The sequence below is a fragment of the Fusarium flagelliforme genome (genome assembly GCF_020744385.1).
Source record: "Fusarium flagelliforme strain FIESC 12 MPI-CAGE-AA-0113 chromosome Unknown B0J16scaffold_4, whole genome shotgun sequence".
Taxonomy (NCBI): domain Eukaryota; kingdom Fungi; phylum Ascomycota; class Sordariomycetes; order Hypocreales; family Nectriaceae; genus Fusarium; species Fusarium flagelliforme.
This window is the reverse complement of record NW_025763506.1, coordinates 1,232,957-1,248,764: the sequence shown is the minus strand read 5'-3', so window position 1 is coordinate 1,248,764 and position 15,808 is coordinate 1,232,957. Positions and strand designations below refer to the sequence as shown.

The window sequence follows — 15,808 nt, the reverse complement described above, 5'->3', positions numbered from 1 at the left end:
TGCCCCTTTCACCCTTTCGGCATATGTGACGTCACTGCCACGAATCGCTGTGCCTGTTAAAGTATCATATGATTTTATCATAGAACAACCTTGTACAGCAACACCGGATGGCACAGGAGCATTGATCCGGGTCTGGTACGACAGTTGTGCTCATATATCAGATTACACAAAACGGAAATGATGTCGAGCTATTACACAGTGCTTTACCACCACGAATGGCCTTTTGTTGAATCATGGCGAGATAAGGTATATGGGATGGCTGTGAGTCCTTTCGAAATATCCGCGAGATACTAAGGGACAAGAGAGACACGACAGGACAAATACCAATCAAAGGATAGGAAATGTCAATCTAGTGGTTCGGAACCTGACACACTCCTAGCGAGAGTCAATTTCACAGGTGGTAGGTGATATGTATTGCTCTCACTATAACCCTGATCGGGCACTAGCTAAAGCCACCAACGGCTAACATGTTCTCCTATCGTTCCATAACTGCCCTCAGATTCACACCTAGCAAGAGTCGTCATCGTCGTCCTGAGGCGTTTACTTCTGGTTCACGAAGAACCTGACTTCGGCCCAATCATTGCTCCCACCATTCCAGTCAACAGTAAAAGCATTGGAGTCGACATTGCATGAATAAGAGTTCTCCCCAGCATACGGGTTGGAATATTCCAAAGTCACGGTTGGCCCATTGTCCCCAATTCTCCATGTCATCCAGCCCTCGCATCCTGTCATGAACCCATCAGACTCCAACGCCCAGTTTCCGGTATCGCGAGAGTTGATTTGATCCGGGGCAACGACACTTCGTTCGCCGTGTTCAACTCCGGAGTCAACCCAGTTGAGGGTTTGTTGGGTGTTGTTTTGGAACAAAATCTTGATTTTGCGAGCAGCCATTGTTTCTGGTTTCTCTGTGAGAAGGTGGTGACTTGGGTTGAAGTGGCAAGATGAGCTCGTGTAAGCGTTGTGAGGAAAGAGGATTGGTAATCGAGTATGTGATGATGGAGATGGAGATGAACATTGGAAGAGAGAGGAGTTGTCCCTTTATATAGATAAATTGCAGGACATGAGTTACTACGATCACTCTGATGAACTGCTATTCTGTCTCCTGTCAAAGGTCAGCCAGCCATGACTTCCAATGGCTCATCATTCCTTGTGTTCAGCTGAAGCATGAATATACGGTCTGCCAGTATATTGCATGCAAAGTCCCAAATGCGGCAATTCCCTCTGTTCTCGACTTTGGTAGTTCGAGGATAAGACCGTTTTCGAGTCGATAGTCTAGCGCTAGTCTGGCAGTATCAGCGCTCGACCGCTCCAGACCTAGCGCCATGTTTCACCTGAGCTCTCCTCATAAACGCCATTATTGATGAATTGAGGATTCTGGACGAAGAACTGTTCAAATAGCACTATTTCTCTCCTCACGTGGGCGCACCACCAGTCACTATTAGACCGTGTTACTCTCAATATTCCAGTCCGAGCTTAATCACATCCTTGACTCTTGACAAGGTGTATAGAGCAAAGAACAATAAGATACATCAGTATCAAGCTCCGAAGCCGATAATTGGTCACTAAGGTGCCAGGCATTCCCGAAAGGTTTGTATGCGACACCGGCGCCATAGTCCTTCAAGCTTAGACCCGACAGAAATGAAGAACCAAAGAGGTCGATCTAATAGCAGAAGCCAACTGACTGATGCCTTTGCTTCCAGCGGCCAATTAATCTGACGCCCTGGGGACTGCCATGGGCTGACTCACTACCATTTATGTCTCTCATTCTCCCAAACCTCTCGATCTGCAAGATCATTGTCACAGGCATGTCAACAGCCAGGTTCCTGTCTCGAAAATAGTTTGTCTACCCCCGTACGCCTCGTAACCTGTTGAGATCACTGAACAATTGTAGCACAGTCTCCTAAGACAAGGCGATTTTAGGGCACATCAAACAACCGTCACATTACATTCCAATTGGTCCAAGAGGCCCTTAGACCACAAAAGGTGCATCATAGCTGAGCGCTCAACGCCCAGAGTGTGCTTCAAGGGAGGTAGCAAAGGGCACAAAAGCCACTTGAAATCGCTGAGATAGAGGCCGACGGCGACCAAATATCTCGGCTTGTGTAAGGTGGCATTTCCCCGTACCTTGGGACTTCTGAAGACCTTCACAAGGCTTTATTACCAATGGTCCCAGAGATATATCAGCTGCGAAGAAAGCCTGCATCACAGTGTAGTTGAGGGAGCGATAGCATGGTTTGACTGAGCACAGCTTTCAAGCATGTCTTGCTTGTCCCTACCGTGTACTATGGGGAGCAACGTCATCCTCCACTTGTCTCTAGCAAAGAAGGACTAGAACAACAACAGACCCAAGCGTCCAGGGACTCCAGACGCAACTTTCTCACCTCTCGATCAAGTCGGTTGCGTAGGTTTCAAGCAATGCATCAAGCAATTCAACCCTGGCAAAGGTTAATTCAGGAACAATTACAATAGCATTATACGTTTTGGTGATGATTAGAAATAGAGTTCTGTAGTCTCTACTCTCTACGAGCCACGCTTTAGGGGGAGGTTGCTAGAGGTGTCTCTACTCTGGGATTTCATATGACCCAGCCCTTCGCTGTTAACTTTCATTCTTGACTACTAATACCATGGACTCTGGAGAGACCGAGAGATACTGATTGTGACATATTCTCTTCTTGCCTTGGTCCAGCCACTCTGAACATCGCACGACTCGGAGAGAATCCTGCAAAGGGTTGCCTGGTAGGTGAACATCCGTCAGCTTGCAGTGTTCAACAGATATAGTTGAATGTAACATCGTCCGCTCTCATTGTTCGAAATTATTTATGTGCTATTCCTTTGTTTCCACTCTCTATTCGTGGGAACAAAGCTTTATTTCGAAGGTCCACCTTTTGCACATAGCGACCTGCTTGCTCTTTGGAACAGCTGGCACTGGCATGAACATAACGAACATCATTTTGCTCTTTGGAATAGATGGCACTGGCATGAACACATACAGAACTAGAACAGCCTCTGTGTTCGCCGTTTTCCCTAGTTTAAGTATCTCCCCCTCCGCTTCTTCAACCTCGAATCTTTCTTACCATCACCACCATCTTGCTTACACTCAATTAACAACTACTTTCACAAAACCTCTACAACAACACTCTACCTACTTCACCTGACAGACAAATCAGCTAAGTCAGCCAACATGTCTTCCCTTCGCTCTACTGCTTACCCTCTCGATGGCGAGATTATCGACATCGGTGGCTCTCTCATCAACCTCACTTTCGTTGACGATCAACTTCCCAAGGCCTTTGCTGGAAAGGGAGATTTCCCTAAGGAAGTAGCATACACTACGGGCATGGACAAGTGGAACACCATTGCAAACAAGTCTTACCAGACCAAGGATGAGATGTCCATCATCAAGGCTACCGCCGACAACGTGGTCCAGGGCCTCAAGTTCGGGACTCATATCATCGATCTAGGTGCTGCAAACAGTCGTAAGTTCATGCCTTATGTCCGTGCTTTCATCAATCAAGGTAAGGAATGTGTCTACGTCGCCCTTGACCTTTCCCACCCCTCTCTCGTCGAGCATCTCGCTAAAGCCAAGGCTGCCTTCCCCGAAGTGAAGTGCATTGGTCTTTGGGGAAGCTTCGAACAGGGTGATGTCTACTTCAAGCAGACTCGTCCTACTGCTCGCCTTTTTCTTTCTCTCGGTTCCATCTTTTTCAACGCCCCAGACGGGATGGCCAAGGATCGTTGTGTCGAATTCAAGGGTCATCTCACTGCTGATGACCGTCTCATCGTCGGCCAGGACAGTCCCGGCGCCGATGCCACCACGATTCATGCTGCCTACCTCACCAAGGAGTATGATGCTTTCTTCATCAACTACCTGCAGAGTCTCCAGGATCATGCTGGTATCAAGGGTGTTAACCCCCTGATTGATTGGGATGTCCGGAGCAAGCTCAACAAGGCTATGCACTACTTCGATGTGACCGCTAACAAGAACATATACTGCCGTAAGTTCCGCATCAATGTCCCTGCTGGTACTGTTTACCAGATGTTCAAGTCCTGGAAGCGCGATGAGACTGAGATCCACGAGTTGACGATCTCTGTCGGCCTTGGTATTGAGACCCTCGGCAAGGCCCAAAACTCTGGCATGCGCCAGTACCTCATCAACGCTTCTGACAAGTAAGTAGGTGGGATAATCGGTGTGATGGTACGATTCCTGTCGCCCTTGACCGAACTTTTTGGGATGTAGGAACAATTGTCTCGGCTTGGTGCCTGGAGACTACTTTGAAGCTGATCGTCGGGTGAATTATCCGGCCTGAATAGGAATTTGAGTATACAAAATGATTAGATAGCTATCTTGTGAATAAAGCAAATTTCCCCCAACTTTAAACAGAACCCTGAAGTGAAAATTATAAAGTGACATGATAACCATGCTGCTTCCTATGTATGAACCTCAGTGATTGAAAAGGTCAAAAGGCATAGGTTGTAACACGAGTACGTCATTCTTCCACTGCTTTTGTCTAACTCACATTTAAAAAGCAATGCCATATAACCATAGTGAAGTTCTGGACTTGCGCGTATCAATGACAACTGCTTCCAGCACAGTGTCTGTGGAAATGGCAACCAAGGTTTGAGCATACATATGTGCATGTATGTATTGGAAATAAAAAAAAGACTTTGGATTGATTGATCAACCAGTAAGTAGGAGCTGGAGATGTACTGGGTATATCAAAAAGGCAAAAACATACAACAGCGGGGATTCGCTGGTCGTCACCGACCCAACTACTAATCCGCCGGTTAGTGGCTTGACTATGGGAGAGCGGACGGGATCCCGTATTTTCCACTACCTTTGGTCGTATGTGCTTATTTGAGCTGTATTTTGTGCCTATATAGCTGTTTGACAATCAAAGTATGGCTTCTCATTCACTTTTGTGACGTCCACCATGGTTCTTGCGGATAAGCGCCCACTAAGCCGCGAACAGGCCCTCATTCTAAATCCGGTTTTTTTACTAGCTCCCACAAATGGCAGACTGTACGTACGGACAACAGGAAAGTTCCCCTTATCTAGCGGCCCATCGTACAAACTTCATCGAGCCTGAACCCTGAATCTCTTACTCAGACTGTCAATCTGACTTACCCCGCAATCATCAGGGATGAAGTCTGCGCACAGCCACTCTTTGGAGTTGCGGTCACGGCTCCGCAGTCGAAGAGGAAGGGATCGGCACTTACAGAAAAGGGTTGGCGGTTGATGCGGGGTTGTGAGAGGCCTGTGCCGATATGGTTGACAGAATAACAGAAGCAAATTGCTGTTTAGGAAGTTGATTGTAACTTGGCAAGTTTGGTTTGCCTGCCGGTAACCTGCATAAGCTCAAAAATGCGTTACATCGTGGGTGTCTGTTCGCAGTCACATGGAAAGTTGCATTGAAGTCATACAGCCATAAATAGTCTCTTACTATGTTCAATTAAGCTTGAAGAACTTTCTATCTTTCCAAGTTTATTGTGAAATTCGTACAGCGATCATGCCTCTCGATGCCCAAGCAACGGCCAAGGTCAAAGCGATAATTGACGATGCCTGCGCCGATCCAAAGACCGGTATACCCGGCACCACCATCGTAGCCGTCGATCGCAATGGCGAGATATTCGCTCACTCATCAGGAACGAGGGGTATCGGAACGAATGAACCGATGACTTTGGACAATATCTTCTGGATCGCTTCTTGCACGAAGATGCTTGCAGGTATTGCCTGCATGCAACTCGTCGAGCAAGGGAAACTCAAACTCGATGACGGTGAACATTGTGAGAATCTCCTACCGGAGCTGAAGACGATGAAAGTTCTGAAGCCCGATGGGTGTTTTGAAGAGAAGAAGAATCTGATCACTTTGCGAATGTTGTTGACGCATACTGCTGGCTTCGGGTATACTTTCTTCAACGAGCGGCTTCGAGATTGGACTCAACCAGCGGGTGTGGATGAGTTCTCCGGCAGGATTGAGGATCTCATTTCTCTGCCTCTTCTCTTCCAACCTGGCGAAGGCTGGGAGTACGGCGTAGGTCACCTAGTTCGTTCATCAAGCATTTACTGACCTGTTCAGACTGGAATCGATTGGGCGGGTATAGCTGTTGAACGCACCAGCGGTCTAACTCTGAACGATTATCTCCAGAAACATGTGTTCCAACCCCTCGGTATCAAAAACATGAGCATGTTCCCAGACAAGGCTATGCGTTCCAAACTAGCCTACATGCACCAGAGAGAACAAGACGGCACACTTCGAATTCGAGATCATCTGCAGCGCCTTCCCTTAGTTATCGATCCAGATAATAAAGAGGAAGTTGCTTCTATCTTCAACAGCGGTGGAGCCGGCATGTTTGCGCAGCCGCAAGAGTATGGAAGTACGTCGGACATGCATCCATGAGGAATATCGCTAATCTCAACAGAGATACTGAGTATGCTTCTGAACGGAGGAGCATGCCCAAAGACAGGAAACCGAGTTCTTCGTGAAGAAACGATCGATCTCATGTTCAGTAACAGCATCGAAAAGTTCCCCAACTTTTCCCGTCAAGGTATTCCTGCCGCTAAACCTGATCTTACCAACCCAATCAAGGAGCTGTATCACGTCGAGGGTGATCCCCCCCAGGTAAGTTCCTCCCCATCTTGTCGATACTCACTAACTCGTCAAAGGGCTGGGGGTTGACCTTTATGCTCACCAACGGTGGCTCGTCTGGGCGTTCCAAGTCCACTGTCCAGTGGGCGGGACTCGCGAATTTATGGTGGTGGGCGGATCGCGAACATGGTATTGCTGGTATTGTGTGCACTCAAATTCTACCATTTGCTGATGGTAAGGTGTTGGATCTTTGGGCAAATGTTGAGACTGAGATTTATAAGTCAATCTTGTAGCTAGAATTAGAAGCCATAGACCCGGCAAATTGATTACCGTAACTACCTGTCTTGAACCCATCGTGACTCAGTACACCGTCTCTCAAAATCGACACACCAACTAAACCAAAATAGCAAAGAACGCGGGGAAACTTCGCAAGCCCCAACATCGTCTAATCCGGGGATCCGGAACTAAATGGTCGAAGTGGGGGACACACAACTGGGGTAGAAATCAGGAACTGATAACTGGGCAGCCACCCACTCTTTTCTTCCTTGTGCATATCTTCTCTCTGTAATCTCGTCTTCAATCTTCATTAATAACTCATTAATATTCATATACATTCAAGGTCGACGCAATGAAGAGACAACAATACGCCTGCGACCAATGCAGAAGATCGAAGCGGGGTTGCGATGCGCCGCAGCTGGAGTTGCCCAAGAACATGGATCCTCTTCGCGATGGCAAGATGATTGTCGGGGAGAAGCGTACGTCATGTCTCCGCACTCCGATTCGTTGGTTAACACGCTGCAGCACCACTAGTTCAATCTTCGCCTTGCTCTTATTGTATCAAGACTAACAAGAAATGCACTATGAACTGGGCCTGGACTCAGATCCAGGTGTCATACGCCCTGGCCGCTGCTGCTCGTGGAGAGGCGGGCATCGAGTGCATAGTCCCTTCGAGAAGACAATCATCAGTGAAAAGCCGTTCACCGACGGCTTCTGTGGGTGCCGACGATTCAAGTCTCGATGCGGAATCGACCGCGGCTTCCTATGTTTCTCAATCCCTCCCTCCCGTTTTCGAGTTCTCGGATATGGGCTCTGGAGTACAAGATCTTAATGCCCCCTCGTTTCTTAGCGACTCTCTTGATACATTACCTTTCGACTTCAAACCTCAAGACAGCGACCCACTGGATGCTAGCCTCTATGGACTTGGGTTCAAAGATCTCAATCCGCCATTGGACATCTTGTGCGAGCCATTGGAGTTCTTCGATGAGCAACCAACACAACCCTCACCAGACCAGTTCGACGTATTCTCACTTACACAACTTCCCGAGGTCAACTTCAGCGAGCAATCCATCATGTCATCATCCAGTCCAAACGGAACAGTCAACGAGAATGAGACACACTCACGGGCGAAGCGCCGCCGTGTCTCGAATACCTGGAGCGATACGCAATACAGCTCACTATCGTCCTTCTCGGTCGACCAGTCCATGATGATGCGGTCGAACAACCAGTTAATATCGACAAATCTGTTACAAATATACCACGACGTCCTAGAGCATAATCTGTCATGCTGGCTGAACGAGGTCACATGTCCTTTCGGAGGCTCCAAAGACCTCAACAAACCAAGCTCATTCGCAGAATGGGGTTCTTCTTGGACGAATAGAGTCCTACGACGAACACTAAACCTTGACCGTGGGGCCCAGTCAGCACAACTCATCCATGTATCAAAACAGCGTGAATCGGCAGTTGCAAAGGCTCTTCACCTATCTATCATGGCATTTGCAACACAGTGGGCTCAAGGGTCACGTCGTCAACGGGAGCGATATCCTTCCATGGCAGAAATGGACAACCCGCTAAATGAGTACATGGATGAGATGACTGAGGAATTTGATCGCCATCTTCAGAGAAACCTGTGGGACCAGGCTCGAAGAGCACTTGATGACGTTGCTGACGTCGAGTCATTTCGAGTTGTCTGCGCCGAGATGATCTTTGGGCTTACCCAGAAACCGCTCTCACCAGACGATTCGACATACGATGAGATAGGCACCTCTACCGGTACTTACGACGCGGAAGCAATCACCGAGGAGATTTCGGACATCATTGAGAACGACGGCCCGCCGACCTACATGGAACGCGCAGCTCGGAAAATGCACACCTTGAAGTATCGTTATGATGCTGAGCGAAGGGGGATCACCAAAACCAGCAAGAAGAAAAGACCAGTAACTCTGTCGCTAATGAGTACCGAAGACCAAAGCACAGTCAGTCTCATCTACTGGCTTACGGTGATGTTCGACACGGTCAGCTCGTCCATGGCTGAGAGGCCCGTTGTCGTGGTCGATGCAAATAGCCAGCATGACGATGCGCGTGGTGACACGGATTGGAACGTCCCGCTCTTCATACAGGATAGCTTGGACAAGCCTAAATTGGTTGTCCACTGGCCTTGTTCCTATGAGGAAGCCGCTGAAGCAGTGACTAGATCTGCGCCTGTCAAAGTTTTAATGTTCAGGCATGTTGCGTATCTTCAAACCGTGTTGAGGCAGGGCGAAAGCGCAGAGAAGATTGAGGAAGTTATCGAGAGGTCTGTGCGAGTCTATCGTTATTGGAACATGACTCAGTAAGTCCAACTGCCCCTATCAGCACTGACCATACCTAACATCCATGTGTAGTGGCACTTTCTTCAGGGAGCTCCTCGAAAACTACGACTCCATCCCTGGGCGCATCCAAAGCTGGTTTCTCTGCATCTCCGCCCACATGCACCTCGGCGTCCTCCTCCTCGCCGATTTAGTAGAACATATCGACACCAACTCCCTTGGCCTCCCAGCACAAAGCCAATCCCGGACAAACAGCAAATGGATTCTGCGTATCCGCGAGCGCAGCGCCAAAGAACTCTCTGACCTCGCGCGCGTAACAACACCCAGTACACCCCTACCAAGCGAATTTCACCATGCTCTGAACGAGAGTATGATCCTGACTGAGCCGTGGACCATAATTCTGATACGTGCTTTTTCTAAAACGGCGATTTATTGGATGGGTGAGGCAAATGATTTGAAGGTGTTTGAGGATAGTGGGGAGGTGGGTGAGAAGTTGGCGCAGGCGGAGGAGTGCATCCGGGCGTTGTGGATTTTGGGCAAGAAGTCAGATAGTGCGAGACGGTGTGCTGAGGTCTTATCTGGTGCGAAGAGGAAGTTTAAAATGTGAAGATAGATCATGCATAGAAGAATAATTATTCCCGCGACTGTAGAGTATAGCGCCAACTTACCTACAAGCCCGAGGTACATCTACTGAGTAGTTTCCGTTGTATTTCCCCAAGACCTTTCCTGAATCATTCGCTTCCCCAGATTTGTGGACGTCAGCCTCATCTTCCCCCGTTTCAATTGGTGTTGCCCCAAAATAGGGGCCTCGTTGATCGCCATTTAACTCGGTATTAATGCCGCGGAAGCATGCCGAGGTAAGCAGAAGACGGACAACTACAAATTATTCTACATCGCAATCATCTAGTCTTGTTTAGATCTTAGTTAAAACCAAATCACTAAACCGACCTCTTTTTGTTCATATCCAATTTTAATTGTCAGAATGGCGTTCCATCCTCCCTCTTGGGCTCCCCAGCTCCCAAGTACGTACCCCTCTAAACTCAATTCAATGCCACAATCATCTAACAAAGACAGACATTCCCGACTCAATCAGTGTCGCAGATTTCATCAACACAGACAAAGCAGGCAGAAAAGACTTCTCTAGTTCAAGAAGCCCTTATACATGCGGTGTAACCGGTCAATCGCGCTCTGCCGCTGAAGTCGCTCAGCGGGTTGACTTTCTGGCGCGGGGTTTGGCCAAGAACGTCGCGTTTGATGCTCACGATGGAACAGCGTGGGATAGAGTCGTAGCCATCTACGCTCTCAACACAGTAAGTAGCCCATTACTGAATTTGGTGATCTATGCTAACGAAATGGACAGATTGATTACATCCCTGTCACGCACGCCATTCATCGTGTAGATGGTATTGTTACGCCTGCTAGCTCGGCGCATTCGCCGTCCGAGCTTGAACACCAGCTTCGATCATCCGGTGCGAAAGCGCTCTTTACTTGCGCGCCTCTACTCGACACTGCCCTTAAGGCAGCCAAGGCTGTTGGAATTCTCGATAAGCACATTTTCCTGCTTCCTCTACCAGAGACATCTCCAGATGCATCCTTCAAGTCAATTGAAGACCTCATCTCCGAGGGTCAAGATCTTCCGCCTTTGTCCATCCCCGCATGGGTCCCAGGACAGGGTAAGAGACAAGTTGCGTATCTTTGCTACTCAAGTGGCACGTCTGGTCTCCCCGTAAGTAAAGTCGTTCTCTTGGCGGATTTCTGTCTGACACAATGTAGAAAGCAGTTATGATCTCTCACTACAACGTTATCGCATGCACCCTCATGATCCACACATACGAGACGAGTACTCGACAACAAGATGGTATCGACACACAAGTTGCCCTCGGTTTACTCCCCTTCAGCCACATCTATGGTCTTGTCACAATCGCGCACATTGCGCAGTACCGAGGTGACGAGATAGTCGTTATGCAGCGCTTCCAGCTCGATCAGCTACTAGCAGCCATCCAGAAGTTCCGCATTCAGCAACTCAGTGTGGTACCACCTATTATTGTACAACTCCTAAGCAGTCAGGATAAATGTCGAAAGTATGATCTCAGTTCTGTAAGGCTGATCTTCTCGGGCGCTGCGCCGTTGGGAAGTGAGACGATCCAGAAGCTGTTGGAGCTTTATCCCAAGTGGCGAATCAGTCAAGGCTACGGTATGTCCCACGCACCCACAAATGGGAATTGAAGTATACTGACGGTAAATAGGATTGACGGAATCCTCACCATCAGTCTTTCACACGAGCGAAGCAGACCCCCTCCTTGGCTCATCAGGGTCTTTGCTCCCCGGCGCTATCGTCAAGATCATCGACCAAAACGGCAACGAGGTCACCGAATACGAAACACCAGGCGAACTATACGTACAAGGGCCAAACGTGGTTCTAGGCTATTTACACAATGAGAAGGCCAACGCTGAGACATTTGTGTGGCGCGAAGATGGTCGATGGTTAAGAACAGGCGATGAAGTACTCGTGAGGAAATCAGAGCGTGGCTTCGAGCATTTCTTTGTGGTGGACCGCATCAAGGAGCTTATTAAAGTCAAGGTATGTCCATCCATAAAATGCCTCATTCGATCACATACTAATTACTGTAGGGCCATCAAGTTGCGCCAGCGGAATTGGAGGCTCATCTTCTCGACCATCCCTACGTCTCCGACAGCGCAGTAATTGGCATCGTGGACGAGCGCGCAGGAGAAGTACCCTTGGCCTTTATCGTCAAGAGCAAAGAAGCACAGGGTGTTTCTGACGCCGATGTCGTGAAAGCGGTGCATAAGCATGTTGAGGAGCATAAGGCGAGGCACAAGTGGTTGAAGGGTGGTGTGAGAATACTGGATATCGTGCCCAAGTCTCCGAGTGGGAAGATTCTGAGACGGATTTTGAAGGCGAAGGTCATTGCAGAGAAGCCAGTTGCGAAGCTTTAGGTGTGACTCATGAGTCGGTGTATAATGGATCATTGACCGTACTCTCATGTAAGTGTCAGAACAATTATCCTCTAAGGCTTAGGGCGCGAAAGTAAAGTAGCCTAAGTAATAGTCTAAGCTTGCATAAGGCAACGTACCAAATTATTTCGTCTCTTGTGTTCTCAGTCGGGCTATCTGTATGCCAAGTGATGGTCCCGATTCACAGGCGGGAAGCTATATTGAGCTCCGGGCTACGAAACGAGATGCGCCATGAGTCTCACTTAAGTGAATAAATAATATCAATGAGTCATTCTCCGATAGCCAAATGGTCGTATCATAGTCAGCATCATCCTAACTCTGCTTGAAAGTCGAGCGTCGGCAAACCACCATCACGAGTTTTCGTTCCTTAATTGGATTGTCTGACCGACCTATTCCGGTTCCAATTTTCGAAGTCTTACCTCACATCAGCACTAATTATTTATAGCTCTTGAGAAAGGATCCAAGCGCGCAGGCACAATACGATAAATGTAACCACGATTCTATCTAATCTTCTCTCTCTTGTACATGCACAATGGATTCTCAATCGAGCAGCTTCTTGTTCCAGACGTACTTGGGCCTTCGCAGTGGGAACTTCAGCTTTTCTCCAGCGTGGACCACAGCGGTTTTAGCGACGGCAGTGGCTCTGTCCCTGCTAAATTATTTGTTGACCCCACGTCTCAACCCACGTGAACCGCCAACAGTCAAACCGACAATTCCATGGATAGGACATATTGTCGGCATCATTCGTCACCAAGCAGATTACGGCAGAATCGTTCAGTTCGTCTCCTTCTTTCTCATCACAGGTTCCCAAACACTGACAGCATATTCAGCAATGCGAACCCTAAGCATCCAATCGCGACGCTGCCCATGCTAAATGGCAAGCTCTACCTCGTTTTCGATCCAAATCTTCTTCAATCCCTTCTCCGCAACAAAACCGCGTCGCCCGAACCCTTCTCGATCGATTACGCTAAGAAAACATTCGACCTGACACAGGAAGAGTTCCAGAAAGTCAAGGCGCCAGGCGTTTACGATGAATTCACCGATGCGATACACGCAAGCTTCCAGACTGCGAGCCTGCATCAGATGAATGTCCAGTTCTTGGGCTGTGTCTCGGCGACCCTGGATTCTATGAGCAATGGAACGCTGCGCGCGCACGAAGACACGCATGGCAAAGAGCAGGTCATAGGTGGAGGTATAGAGGTCGAGAATCTCTATCTTTGGTGTCGCGATGTTATGTCGCTTGCTACTACCAAAGCTCTGTACGGCGACACCGATCCTTTCGCGTCCAAGCCATCACTGATCGAAGACATGTGGTAAGTCAAGCCAGCATTCCCTCAACACGATCGCTGACAGACGTTCATACAGGTGCTTCGAAGAATCTGTCCCGTACTTTCTGCTCTCTCTCTTCCCTTCGATCACGATGCCAAAAGCCTACAAAGCGCGCTCTACCCTCCAAGCCGTCACTTGCAAGTGGTACTCAGAAGACCACGATGTCACCGATCCCTCCGTATCATCCCTCGTCCGCAACCGCGCCGGCGCCCTCCGCAAAGCTGGCCTCACTGGATCCGAAATTGGAAAGATTGAGGTCATTCTGCCTAACGTCGCGACGCTCAATGCCGTGCCTACGATGTACTGGCTTCTGCTCTATATCCTCGATCGACCCGAACTTCTCACACGCATTCGAGCCGAAGCCGAGGCCGCAGCTGTGGTGGTGCACGATAATGGAAGGAAGATAATTACGTTTGACATTGCCGAATTTGACACCAAGCTTCCTTTGCTTGTCAGCTGCTATCGCGAAACGATGCGGCTCGTCAATCAATCCGTCAGCATACGTCGCATATTGGAGGATATAAACGTCACGACCCCCGAAGGAACATATCTCCTTAAGAAGGGTACAGACATGCAGCTCCCTGCTGGTGTGGCGCACTACGAGGAAAGTGTCTGGGGATTGGACGCAAATGCTTTCGATCCGGAGCGCTTCCTCCCGTCATCCAAGCGTACCTCCGATGAAGAGCGGAGACGCAAAGCAGCGTACATACCCTTCGGCGGAGGACGCCACCTGTGCCCCGGTCGCAACTTTGCCTTCGCTGAGATCATTGGCTTTGTCTCTTCCCTGCTCCTCGGTTTCGACATTGAAGCTACGGGTATGGGCTTTGGCGACATGAAGATGCTCGGCCCTCAGCTTGCGGGCGGAACGGTCCGCCCCGAGAAGTATGGCACTGGGCTAGGTGCGAAGATCAAGAGAAGGCAAGGGTGGGAAGACGTTAAATGGAGGTTTGAGTGCTAAGTCCAAACAAAAACGGGATGGTTATTTTTAGATCGTGTTCGCTAATGCTAGTACAGTGAACCTCGATTTCAACTCCTATACAGACGTGAAAAAGCCTTGTTTCCCTTTCGTGAAATGCCTATAAATGCCAATCCATGTATATACGTATGACATTCCCTGAAAAGATGTGTGTTCGTGTTCGCCATAATGCGCCTTATCCTCGTATATTACAATCGTGTATCGTGTCATTCATGCATTGAGTTGTTGGTCTCCTGTTTGACCAAGTCCTTCACGTTGGAGAGCCCTTGGTCGTATTTCCATTCGCCTTTGGCTCTGCATTCTCGGTTGGAGTTGCTCCCGGTGATGGACCTTCAGGCGCGGCCGTATCCCACCATTGCATGGGCTGATAGAGGACACGTTGTGTAGGACTCACAAACCAGATGTCCTGTGGGGATTGATTCTGGGATTGGATGGTGATCATTGACCGATGATCATAGTCCTGTGTAAGGGGCCCTTGGGAAGCGGGCACGTGAAACGTTTCGATGTATTGAGGGTCAATGTCGCCTTGTGCACATGAAGCTTCTGTACAGGAGCTGTCTTGTTGCTGATGGCTGTCGCCCTTCTTTTGACGCTTGTTGGCTCCAGGCTTTTGGCACATGATTGCAAGAAAGAGTAATTTGGCTTGAAGGATTTGGTTTGAACGAGTTGCCTTGACTTTTTCGTCCTGGGGAGTCTCTTCTTCATATAGTTTTTCAGTTCTCCGAGTCTTTCGCCTTCCCCAGTGAACCTAATCTCTCGACTGCCCCGGTCAACAACATTAACGGGTACAAGCATACGTTCAAGCAGAAGCAATTCCTTCATCACAGACACATATCCGTGCTAACCGTAACCGCGCGCATGCCCTCAACTGCCTGCCGGTGCATGTCTCTGCCACCTTTCGGCGTGGAGGATCTCTACTGATGGTTTTACTGTAAGTGCATGCATCGCTGTCGAATGCCCTTGGAGCTTGTGTAACACAAGGCGTTGGTGGGGAGCACAATGCTGATTCGCTCCCTTGAATCATTATTCGTTGAGAAGCTTCGGAGTGCTCTCCCTAGGAAATGATTGGCGCGACAGACGCTGTTGGTTGTGTATTTTTGCTTCTTGGCTTTGGGCAAGACAGACAGAGGCCTGACGTCCGTACAAGGATGAAGCTGGTACAGCATCGACGATGGGGAAATGTACCTAAGGAGGGGTCGACTCACAGTGAGGTTGCAAGTTGTTTATCAGTCTCATTTCCGCGGCGTATCTGCATCAATTGAGGGGGCGAATTGCTCGAATGGACAAATCAGTTGTGCATGATCAACTGAAAATCCCATCTGGCAATCTCGATAGACCCCAGCTACAACAAACACAAT

At 48.8% G+C, this 15,808-nt stretch overlaps 7 protein-coding genes across 7 annotated transcripts; 5 read left to right on the top strand and 2 right to left on the bottom strand.

Annotated features, from left to right (window-relative positions):
- Positions 1-419: 419 nt before the first annotated feature.
- B0J16DRAFT_340779 (uncharacterized protein) lies at positions 420-1,007 on the bottom strand. The gene has a single exon (XM_046127735.1). It carries the CDS (start codon positions 889-891, stop codon positions 541-543), a length of 351 nt encoding a protein of 116 aa, XP_045982651.1. The 5' UTR covers positions 892-1,007; the 3' UTR covers positions 420-540.
- Positions 1,008-3,181: 2,174 nt separating this feature from the next.
- Positions 3,182-4,168, top strand: B0J16DRAFT_267231 (uncharacterized protein; the record flags this gene model as incomplete). Its single annotated transcript, XM_046123440.1, has 1 exon — positions 3,182-4,168. One exon carries the CDS (start codon positions 3,182-3,184, stop codon positions 4,166-4,168), a length of 987 nt encoding a protein of 328 aa, XP_045982650.1.
- Positions 4,169-5,469: 1,301 nt separating this feature from the next.
- Positions 5,470-6,923, top strand: B0J16DRAFT_340776 (beta-lactamase/transpeptidase-like protein). Its single transcript, XM_046127734.1, has 4 exons — positions 5,470-6,029; positions 6,075-6,372; positions 6,418-6,617; positions 6,662-6,923. Exons 1-4 carry the CDS (start codon positions 5,505-5,507, stop codon positions 6,875-6,877), a joined length of 1,239 nt encoding a protein of 412 aa, XP_045982649.1. The 5' UTR covers positions 5,470-5,504; the 3' UTR covers positions 6,878-6,923.
- A 230-nt stretch (positions 6,924-7,153) lies between these two features.
- B0J16DRAFT_286565 (uncharacterized protein) lies at positions 7,154-9,890 on the top strand. The gene is made up of 3 exons (XM_046124105.1): positions 7,154-7,339; positions 7,386-9,192; positions 9,245-9,890. Exons 1-3 carry the CDS (start codon positions 7,213-7,215, stop codon positions 9,774-9,776), a joined length of 2,466 nt encoding a protein of 821 aa, XP_045982648.1. The 5' UTR covers positions 7,154-7,212; the 3' UTR covers positions 9,777-9,890.
- Positions 9,891-10,052: 162 nt separating this feature from the next.
- B0J16DRAFT_340773 (uncharacterized protein) lies at positions 10,053-12,602 on the top strand. Its single transcript, XM_046127733.1, has 7 exons — positions 10,053-10,191; positions 10,244-10,479; positions 10,530-10,895; positions 10,943-11,363; positions 11,416-11,750; positions 11,801-12,170; positions 12,265-12,602. Exons 1-6 carry the CDS (start codon positions 10,152-10,154, stop codon positions 12,125-12,127), a joined length of 1,725 nt encoding a protein of 574 aa, XP_045982647.1. The 5' UTR covers positions 10,053-10,151; the 3' UTR covers positions 12,128-12,170; positions 12,265-12,602.
- Positions 12,603-14,526, top strand: B0J16DRAFT_340771 (cytochrome P450). Its single transcript, XM_046127732.1, has 3 exons — positions 12,603-12,922; positions 12,976-13,458; positions 13,511-14,526. Exons 1-3 carry the CDS (start codon positions 12,678-12,680, stop codon positions 14,430-14,432), a joined length of 1,650 nt encoding a protein of 549 aa, XP_045982646.1. The 5' UTR covers positions 12,603-12,677; the 3' UTR covers positions 14,433-14,526.
- On the bottom strand, positions 14,495-15,069 carry B0J16DRAFT_398652 (uncharacterized protein; the record flags this gene model as incomplete). The annotated part of the gene is made up of 1 exon (XM_046132404.1): positions 14,495-15,069. One exon carries the CDS (start codon positions 15,067-15,069, stop codon positions 14,701-14,703), a length of 369 nt encoding a protein of 122 aa, XP_045982645.1. The 3' UTR covers positions 14,495-14,700.
- Between the last annotated feature and the right edge of the window lie 739 nt (positions 15,070-15,808).

Excerpts from the sequence above, each read along its gene's own strand:
- B0J16DRAFT_340779 (XM_046127735.1), bottom strand. The coding sequence starts at position 891 with ATGGCTGCTCGCAAAATCAAGATTTTGTTCCAAAACAACACCCAACAA.
- B0J16DRAFT_286565 (XM_046124105.1), top strand. The coding sequence starts at position 7,213 with ATGAAGAGACAACAATACGCCTGCGACCAATGCAGAAGATCGAAGCGG. Across the intron at positions 7,340-7,385 it reads GATGATTGTCGGGGAGAAGC|CACCACTAGTTCAATCTTCG; the intron begins GTACGTCATGTC and ends AACACGCTGCAG. Across the intron at positions 9,193-9,244 it reads CGTTATTGGAACATGACTCA|TGGCACTTTCTTCAGGGAGC; the intron begins GTAAGTCCAACT and ends ATCCATGTGTAG.
- B0J16DRAFT_340771 (XM_046127732.1), top strand. The coding sequence starts at position 12,678 with ATGGATTCTCAATCGAGCAGCTTCTTGTTCCAGACGTACTTGGGCCTT. Across the intron at positions 12,923-12,975 it reads GATTACGGCAGAATCGTTCA|CAATGCGAACCCTAAGCATC; the intron begins GTTCGTCTCCTT and ends CAGCATATTCAG. Across the intron at positions 13,459-13,510 it reads TCACTGATCGAAGACATGTG|GTGCTTCGAAGAATCTGTCC; the intron begins GTAAGTCAAGCC and ends ACGTTCATACAG.
- B0J16DRAFT_340773 (XM_046127733.1), top strand. The coding sequence starts at position 10,152 with ATGGCGTTCCATCCTCCCTCTTGGGCTCCCCAGCTCCCAA. Across the intron at positions 11,364-11,415 it reads GCGAATCAGTCAAGGCTACG|GATTGACGGAATCCTCACCA; the intron begins GTATGTCCCACG and ends GACGGTAAATAG. Across the intron at positions 11,751-11,800 it reads AGGAGCTTATTAAAGTCAAG|GGCCATCAAGTTGCGCCAGC; the intron begins GTATGTCCATCC and ends TAATTACTGTAG.
- B0J16DRAFT_340776 (XM_046127734.1), top strand. The coding sequence starts at position 5,505 with ATGCCTCTCGATGCCCAAGCAACGGCCAAGGTCAAAGCGATAATTGAC. Across the intron at positions 6,030-6,074 it reads GCGAAGGCTGGGAGTACGGC|ACTGGAATCGATTGGGCGGG; the intron begins GTAGGTCACCTA and ends TGACCTGTTCAG. Across the intron at positions 6,373-6,417 it reads GCAGCCGCAAGAGTATGGAA|AGATACTGAGTATGCTTCTG; the intron begins GTACGTCGGACA and ends TAATCTCAACAG.